The 9988-nt window shown below is 43.0% G+C and overlaps 1 protein-coding gene across 1 annotated transcript in view; it reads right to left on the bottom strand.

The window, feature by feature from the left end:
• Positions 1-8123: 8123 nt before the first annotated feature.
• Positions 8124-9988, bottom strand: part of T265_10889 (hypothetical protein) — a gene marked incomplete at both ends in the record, with an annotated part of 72230 nt that continues 70365 nt past the window's right edge. The window contains one exon of the mRNA XM_009177387.1: positions 8124-8258. Coding sequence (XP_009175651.1) covers positions 8124-8258 — 135 coding nt within the window. The remainder of the gene's footprint in view (positions 8259-9988) is intronic.

Genomic DNA, 9988 nt, shown 5'->3' with positions numbered 1-9988 from the left:
TTTATGTCAGGAAGGACGGTTCCATCATATTCCATTCTTGAAATGCGGTGTCGCTAATGGAAGCTACTTTGAGTTCCGATGTGTTGCCTGGTAAAAACGATGTTTGTGAACAACTGGTAAAGCATGTGATGCTCCTCTCTCGAGATAGCTGTGTACAACATGTACACGGTATACAGATGATGATGTTACAAGTGCGCCTATTTTCTTTGTCTACTGATAGGCTTTTTTTCATTACCTATTCGAAAGGGTGTCAGTTATTGACCAAAACACTGAATGGCCGGTGCCGTTGCGAATCCTTCACAATCCAAACTCTTTTCTTGCTTAATCTTCTTGTGGTCTTATTTACAACTTTGAAAATATGTGCAATCACTTCCGCTGATAGGTTTTGGATGTTGCAGTGATTAGTCACTCAAGTAGGAATGGCAAAATAACTAAGGCTTTAAGGGTCGTGACGTGTGAAGTACACAAATAACAATCACGTCATTGCTCAGCGATGGAGACAAACGGGTGCATCCACAACAGCCGCTACTTTTCGCTCAAAGCTGCTCGCGGACAAGTACCTGAATACCGCACTTTTCCGTTTGAATGCAGTGAGTGGGGTGCGAACGAATGAGCAACTGTGTGACTCAGGATTGTTGTCACAGTTTGGACGTTTTACGGAGCTTTATAATTAAACTTGTTTGAAGTGTTGCCGAATGGACCGTCGTCAGCTTGCTGGCATTATTATTCATATCTAAAATAGTATCGTTGTGCGAATCATCACTGTGATCGCTGTTCGTGCGCCGGCTTGATGGTTCATCTTTGGAATAGATCAAGGCTTGTTTAGTTGTATTTTTACCATATTTGCTAAGCCCTCGCTGAATGAGTGAATGTGTATGGTGAAGAGCTTCGCAAGCGCTCCACGAAGAGCGCCAACGACCGACAAACTTGTACAGTTGAAGTAAACGGTAGCTATGGCGGGAGGATTTGGTACTTGGGCGAGTACATGAAAGTGCTTTGATGGGTGACAGATGAGGACTGAAATACGTCGGAAAGAGTTCGTCCTGTGGAACTGGAAAAAAGCACCAAGTTCTTGCCCACTGAAAAGAGTGAAAGCTTGATGGTAACAGAGCAAGTCACTATAAATTTGATATGAGGAAAAAAGACAACGTCTTGACTGTCGGGGACATTGAAGTTGCAAGATCGCTCGGCTGACCAAGATAGTTTGAGGCTGCATATTTGCACCAGATGCTCAATTTGTTATCAGCTTGTTTGCACTAGATGACAATCAGCGGTGAACTTATCCATTCGGTGCAAGAAGAAATGAAAGAATATTAGCAACCTGGGGTATGCCGCTGTTAGTCGCTAATGGAGAACAGAAGCGGCCGTTGACGCCTGTGAACCGTGTGCCATTTAGGCAATAGTCTTCAATTTGTTTGACAATGTTCTGGTCATCCACTTCAGTGAAAATGTGCATTGACGCAGCGGTACGATGATGATTGTGCAGCAATGTGAAGCTGAAGTAATTGTCTTCCGCGAATACAGCCCAAAGCTTTGGTGCAATCAATGAACAACAGGCTTTTTACCTAATCGTGGAGTGATGAAGTGCACCACGTATGCAACGACATCTGTTGTGGAGTGAAGCGGACATGGAAACTTTGACGAGTCTTAGTTCAACAGGTTACATTTCACTCAGACGGAGATTCAAGCGATTCTGTTGTTCCGATTTCCATACCAGTGTTATCCACCTGTCAAGGCTCGGAACTTTTTCCAACGTAAGGTCAGTTAGTGAATAGAATAGATGTTGGCTCTCTGAGGATTCAAACCCCTCTAACGGCAAGGGCGATGGATGATGCCAGTCACAGGCGTCACTTCCTATGCACTTCTCTTTTTGTTGCGTTTTTTGTGGCACCAAATCGATTGATGCTTATAAATGCAAATAATAGATTTTACGGGCTTGTAGGTTGCCGCCTCAGTTTATCGAGTTCTGAAGGAAGAACCCAACTCCGATCTTTGTCATGCAGCTGCTTCAGGGATCGGTACATTTTAGGGGAGCTTTTATTGCCGTTACCCGCATGGCGAAACATCTTGTGTAGGTCGTTGGCTTTAATTTTAGTTGCTTGCGTAGGCTCAGGCCACTGTACGTCTTCATTTTCCATAAGTGTACTTCTTTGCCTTCAGTAGGTGCTTAGGCTGTTGAGATGTAGACTTGTCATCGCTGATGCTGATGTTCTCAACAGGGGAAGACAACTCGAAGTGACAGTTTAGTTATCTACTGAAGCGTCGGCAGCGTGCTGAATGGTGGGAGTCACAATTTCCATATCATAAAAATCTGTGAGAGAAACCATCTTCCCCAGTCGGTGAAGATGATTACCAGCATGTTTAGTTCAGTTCTCCTTGAAGTATAGTTTCGATAGAAGGCCCAAAACGCAGTTATCAAAGGCAACAATTTAAGCACGCTTGTGAGGAGCAGAAATGTTGATATTGCTTACCACCGTAGTCCAGTCGAGTATGCATTCGTGTGAATAATTTATAATTTGGTAAGGCCCGAAAAAGTTGAGTAAAATCAGTCAGGCCCCGTATAGTTCCCAGGCAACTACATCAAAGCACTGATCTAAGTAAATCATACTGCTGGTGTTTAATCCCCTCCTATGGGATTGCTAGCCAATGTCATCTATTTAAAATGGCCGAAAATCTTTGTAGCCAGTGCAACATTAGCTTTTTACTTTCGAAGAACCAATTCCATTCGATTGTTGCCGGGACGCAACTACATATCCACACACATGTCCTTGTTACAAAGTATTAGTGCCAAAAATGACATCGTTCCCTCCTAGGGAAGAGTTGGCACTGACCATCAGTCCAATGCTACGGATCACTGGACAGGGGCAAAGTGGTCTCTTCAAAGGGGATATCTCTGTTTGGGGTGAACAAATTGGGGAAATATTTTATTTCCCATTGTGACCTTCCGTCCGTCCCGTGAGCTGAGCGGTTTAGTAGCGAACGCACCACTACTAGGTAGACCGACGTCATCTATACACTATGCCGGCGTCCCTCCCAACATCAATTGTATGATTATCATCCATATGGACCTGAACTTCGAGCGTAAATGTGACAAAGATGTTTGGGTGCGGTAAGGCTTCAAATATTTCTCGGCTTTCGTCACTGAAGCCGGGACCTCAACTCTGTTTTGGTGAGCTTTGACACTAAGATTGGCCAAGTTTTGATCTAATACAGAAAGAATCGCGATGATCAAGACGAAATCCCACATGTTTCTGTACGCCTATTTCTAACTTACATCTGAATGGTCGCCAAAAGTAAGACGAATGAGAGATCAACGCTGAAGAACCTTCGTAACGAACTAAATGCCATAGGTAAAGATAGACAGCCAGCTTCTGTTCACGTGGCATATATTCGCCTTGGGCCGCGCACACGAAATTTTTTCGGAAATGTTTTTTCCATAACAGATATACCACTACCCCTGTTGGGAACGACGTACAAGCAGTGCATGTTGAGTTCAATATAACAATCAGATGAATAAAAATGAGTGTAACTGACGAGTGACATCATGGTATGTGATCGTTAGCTCAGACGATGTAATGGGTGGACTGACGACGAGGGTTGAATAGGCCAAGCGTGAAACAGATACCTCCGGCCAGTCTTGATATGATTCCTCAAAGAACCAATTGGTAGTACCGTTGTGGGCACAGAATTCCGAAAACATAACAAGCGTATCTAAGAACAACCAGGAGCAAATGAATAAAGGAAGGCTATAGCGGAAAGACCAGGAGCCAAAACCTTGATTACAAATTTACCAAAGACCTGCATTTAGCCGCGAACGTTTTGTTGAGCAAATCTGTCATTCCAAATTTACCGATCACCTAGAATGAATTTTTTATTCTACTGAGTGGGATCATTGTAATCTCCATATTTGACTTGCAGCATGCGTGGAATTGGGGTAAAGCAAAACGGTATCACTTGAGTATTCGTCGTGTTATCATAATGCGATCCGGAACTCTCCAGATGGTAAAACTAACCGTACAGTCCTTCATCTGTCTATCTTCTCGTAATCCTATTGTTCCTCTCTGTTGCGCCGACAACCTTTAGTTCTAGGTGGACCGATCCCAGAAAACAATAGCTTCTCACAATAAAACACGGTTTAGTGAACTTTTTGCAAATGCTGATAGATTTGTCATGCTTCGGATGTGCACTCAAAACAAAATCGTTGATGTTGTTTACTATGCAGAAGTGGTCCTGCCCCACACACGTTGACAGTCAGTTGAATTTTTCAGTGTTTTTGTATAGTGAAATCTTAAACATTGGTTTCAGACTGGCTGAAGAAAGTCAGTTTAATCGTACTGGAAATCCAACTGCCTTCTTTACGTTACCGGAACATGAAATCGGAGGATTATTAGAGGCGCATTGTTTATTGACATAGATATCGTATGGAAGGTATGTCAGCATTTTGTGGATCCCTCTAGCAGTCCTGAGGACAGTGTAGGTTTTCATTTTGACTTGGAAAACAACGATGTGTGTAGGGAGATGATCCTTCTCCGTTATTTACGTGAGCCTGACAACCACACATTCTGATGACCGGCCAGTTTTTAATGTCAGTTGCTATTTGCTTGAGGAAGGTGAACATAGATCAGTCGGGGACGTTAATAGTAGTGTCCACTTCTTTAATCTTTTCAGATGACACAAGTAGTTCTGATTTCCTCTTTCCGTTAACTTGAAGTTGATTCATTGCACAAGCTCCATCTCTTCACTCACGCCTCTTGTTGATGAAAATTGAAGTACCCTCATAACAAACCACCGTTTTCCTGCCGACAGACCGACAAAAACGCTAGTAATTGAGGTCCCTAATTTACGCCACATTAACACGTAAATGCAGTGATGCATTAAAAATGAGCATTTGCTGTTGGGCTGGACAAGACTGACTGTGACCATGTGACTGCCGTTTCGTCTACACCTTTTGTGGATGAACTGGATAACAACTATGGAATACTCCAATAGCCAAGGTCTTCAATCTGTGTACTGAAAAGCGAGGTCGTGTGCATAATCTCATGAACTGTAACTGGCACACTGTGGCACTTCCTGTTGAAACTCGGCTGAGCGACTGGATCAGGTGGTGGCATCATGCGATCCTGACAGACCTAAGGAAAATTCATCAGTTCGCTTACTTCTTCGGTTAGATGGTCGGGGGAGGGAAGCACAATCGATGAGTCAGCAGGTGTCGAAAAAACCGATGCATTCTCAACTTCGGGTAAACTCATGTGACAAAAACTGTGGAGGAGGACCTTGCACCAGCGAAAATCACATCTAACAAGAAGGTTCATCTGATATACAGTGATTGTTCATGAGGTGCGGTTTTGACAGCCGATTTCCGATCAGTGACGACTGTATCAATAACGCTGAGTGCATAATTTACAAGTTTTCGTTGATATTCAGCTGACCTTTTATGGATCTGTTAACATAGTCCCCTCAGACTCATTCACGGTGCTCAGTTTTGACGGTTGAAAGTTTTTCCATTTATTCATACGAGAAACCAATTGAAATATTCACGGGAAAAGTCTTGTGACTTGGGTGTTGTGGTACTGTCAGCCAGTCCAAAAGTGTTCCTTGCCTGGTACGCATATTTCTGAAGTTTGTGAGGGCCTCAGGCACCCTTCTGCATTTACTGAACTCCTACCCAGTGGTTAGTGTTGCATCAAGTGTTTGTCGTAGAGACACAGGGAAGAGCAACCAGATAGTACCCAGGAGTCAAATTATTAGGAATTACGGCAGTGAAGCATCGGTGTTGAACACTGATGTCATACTGTCAATGATGACGATGATGATGATTCGAAACTGATAAAAACGAGTTTCATAGTTTGGGCTACAAAGTAATCAGCTCAACATTGGGCGCCATACTGCAAGCAAACTGTCAACTGAACACGCTGAATCGTATCCGTGGCTTTGATGTGGGGTGTGACAGTAGCTTGCGGAAACCAGGTAAGTATCGCTTCACTTCTAATTACGATATTATACTACAATCTGGAAATGATTACAAGTGTCGCTTGGTGTGGCCATTTAAGCATTCAAAAAATCCGCAGTTGTCGCTGTGCTGACCAGATAAATCAAACATCGTTCTCGTTAGCTACAGGTTAGAATGCTTCGACAAATAGCATTAATTTGGTGCTCCACAAACCTTTAACTCGCTTCCCGCAAGGTCAAAAGAAGATACTGAAATATTCATAGTGAAATGAACACGTCAGAATTCATAACTGAAATCTGCATGCATTACTATCAAACTGATTAAATGATTAAATGGTTCGGCTGCCTTCGCTTAGTTATTAGGACATCCAACACGAACGCGGTTCGAGTATTTACCACCCAACACCGTGGTTTGTTGCATGGCCTGCGATTCCTAGTTGTCTTCGTATACGTTTTGACCAGTTTTTATTCCGGAACAGGTTAGAAAAGACGGCATGCGATTTGTCCTCTCAGTGTCCGGAGCAATCACCACAAACCATCATTTTGTTGTTGCTACTCTTCCCTTTCCCTCCTACACTCACACTGTTTCCGGGCTCTCTGGTGACTGCTCAAAGTGAGGTTGGGGCTAGAGACCGACGATCAAGCTGACTGAGTTGACATAAGAGGGGTAAACTAACCGGGTCACTTCGTTCTTGTACTTCTGTTTCTATTCTATGGGAAATTGATATGTTGACATAGCTAGACTAACTATCTCACGTGCGTCAACCAAAACCGGGAGGAGATATTCGTGTGCGTTTCTTGTTAAGATCTGCCACAGACCCACGTGTACTCTCGGCCCTTTTGGTGTACGTGTGGAGTAATTAATATTTCAGATGATATCAGGTAAAGCGATACTCAGAATTATCGAACAGGAGATTGTGCATAAAATCTCTGTTAGTGGGTGAATACGGGATTGTTGGTTGGCTTCGTGCAACATCTTGAGCACTCTAAACCGCACCGCACTCTCTTGAACCAGCCATCGCAGGATCAGCTGGCGCCCATCCCCAAACATTTCAGTATGCTCAGTCCCAGTAATCCACCATCATTCAATATCAGAGGTTACTTGGGGAGTGTTGATTTCTCATGATACCAGCATCCCAACTGAGCAGCGATCAAAAAGTCTTAGTTAAATTTCCAAGGACTGCGTATTCAAACACGCACGGGATGGTGGCACTGTCCTAGTAAGTATTATTATCCGGCTTCTGGGAGCATAGGGCTAGCTGGGCTCAACAAGCTTACCGAAAACATCATATGTTAAATCCCCAAAATACACCGTTTTAGTCGGTACTCGCAGTTTTTTGTATGAGTATTGTTGGCCTCGGTAACAGCGGTATGCACTGTAAACTCAGGTGAAGTAGAGACATGAGGTTTCAGCAACGCGAAAACGCCCTAGAAAATGGTCAGTGACGGGTTAATTTGTCACATTGTTAGTGTAATTGATTTCATTGTTGACATCGATCGTGTACTACTGGGAGAGCTATAAGACAAGATGTGGATTTTGGAAGCCTTTGAATTAGACATGAAAAAAGTAAGTGTACAAACCGACTGATCCGAGGGGAATAATTGCCTTTGAAAGACACCAAACCGGGGTTAGACCTGGTGTCCAGTGGTCTGTAGTTCGAAATAAGTGTAGTCCCGAAGTTTTTGTCAAATTACTGTTGCGTTATTTTTCCTTCTGCGTTTTTCTTGCTCAGATCAACCGCTCCCTTATGGACATTCTGAATTTCTGCATTCACGTTGAAGTTGTCCAGCTTCGATTAGAAACATCATTATCATCATCGATAGCATGACATTAGTGTTCAACACCGATGCTCCACTGCCGTACAACCATGATTTACTTGAAAACCTTATTGTAAATAAAAGAATAAAGGTGGATAGGGAATGGACTTAGTGCTAGCTTACCACGATCATTTCGAGGTGCATACACCTCCAGACATTCACAAAATTAGAAACATCGTAACGCGGCTAAAACCGATCACCTGTTGGAAGTGTAACCAAAAAATAACTCATACTCTGTCATTTTTAAGCTCGTAAGCTGTACAGTGATTGGAACATGTTCAGATTGGGGTTGTTGAAAGCAGGAGACAACCTGGCCTGAGTCACCTCTAGGTGGTTCCTTCATTGCACTGGAGTAATCAGTTGAGGTGAACGGCTTTCGGAGCGCGAGGTACTGGTTTAAACTTCCGCGTCTCTGTAACGTAGCCTAGATGTGCATCCACAGCAGTTCGAAAGTGGTGACCAAAGAAGAGATATTCCAGAAGTTCACGGACCTCGAGGAGATGTAGAATGAATCATGTAGAATCATGAATCGCGTAGAATCATGCTGCAACTATAGCACATCCAGTGCTGTTTGATGTCAACTGTTTATGTTAAGACAAAAGCGACTTCAGTGGTTTTATTGGTCAGCATCTTTTCTTGAGAAGCCAAAAGAGATCAACCAACGCGACTCCTGTGAAACGTCTTTTCAGAATGATACTCAGGTGGTTCTATTCACTACTAGATAGCGATTTGGAATAGAGTCCTAGGACTTCGGTGCACGGTAGCATAGGGATAAGCAACAAAAGCAATAAAATAAGACCAACGGCATATTTAATTGGTTTCTTTGCAAATGCCAAGTGAAAAGTATAAAGCGCTTGATGGCCTCCTGGGATGTTGAACAAATTCAAAGGTATTCCTCCAGACTCTGTTCGCCAACTTCTGTGAATCACCTGGTCATTATGAGGAAAGGCTTGATATAAAGGAATTGAAAGATGAATGCGCGGTTTCAAAATGCTGTAAATGGTCCTGGTATTGGTCACATGACATCCGAGGCATCTTTTCTTGTTGACTTTCAGCACCTGACTTTGGTAGTACTAACTTCTTCACTAACTCCATGGAAAAGAGGGTCGTACCATTTTGCCATAGCTATACGGTCTTTTTTACGTACTATCACAGTTTAAGCTCATTGGACTGGTACGGGTACCATGTAAACAAGTTGTAACTGAATATATCATTATTGACACACTATGCTGACTGAGTAGTGAGTCTACAAGGAATGGTGAGTTCAATCAACCTGGGTTTGAAAGTATCCTCGCAGCTGGAATAAAGACTCATCAATTGGCTGAATAGGCATTCACACTGCCTTCCAGATTCGGTAACATTGACGCGGATCCTGGTCTGCTGCTACACAGAATTTGAAGATGTCACTTCCATCGAAAACCTTGATTCTAATACCTCGAATGCTGAAGTGAAATCATGATGTGGTGACATTTTCATTACAGGCATGTTCAACACACGAGGAGTTTTACGTCGAGGCTCTTATGTATTTGGAGTGAGGTCGTGTTCGTTGGTTAGACCCGAGACAATTTGTGGACAGCAGTTTTTAACTGATTTAAGCGATGCGCCGTTTGAGTCCAGACGTCACTCGCTCAGGTGGACCCGAATTCGAAGTGTTGGTCACTTCAAATGAACTGTACTTACAAAAAGCAAGAACAAGAAGGCGGGATTTTTGACAAACTCGAACCATCGACTTCCCATTGACTGGAAATTTTTCTACCAAAAGAGTTGCCATTATCACTTTCCCTGTCATAATGTTAAATTGGAACTCAACACGTGATTCACCACACTTGTGTTTAGTTGATTTAAATTTGATGTCAATCCGTGCCAGCAGTGAGTCCATTACATAATTCTCATGATAATGGAGTTCTGAACTCATTGAAAAAGTGTTCTGATGGGAAAAAGTTCCAACCAGTGAGTTCTTATATTCAGTTTCAAGTTGTTATTGCACTGTCGGTGTAAGTGGCCATTTCGCCAAGTATTGTTAGGAACAAACCCATAGACACCAACTTGCTCTACTTCCACAGACGAGGTCCAATCAGGTTAAGCACAAACCTTTGGTGGATGCAGACTGTAGGGTAGCCTACAGTAGACCTATGATGTAACCCCTGACTCGTACTACTAAAAGCAAAGTACAATCAATGGTCGAGATGGTAAGTTTTTTCTGTTGAAAGATGGGTGGCCA

This window comes from Opisthorchis viverrini (assembly GCF_000715545.1).
Source record: "Opisthorchis viverrini unplaced genomic scaffold opera_v5_419, whole genome shotgun sequence".
Classification (NCBI taxonomy): domain Eukaryota; kingdom Metazoa; phylum Platyhelminthes; class Trematoda; order Opisthorchiida; family Opisthorchiidae; genus Opisthorchis; species Opisthorchis viverrini.
The sequence above is the reverse complement of the archived record's forward strand: the minus strand, read 5'-3'. Positions and strand labels throughout refer to the sequence as shown.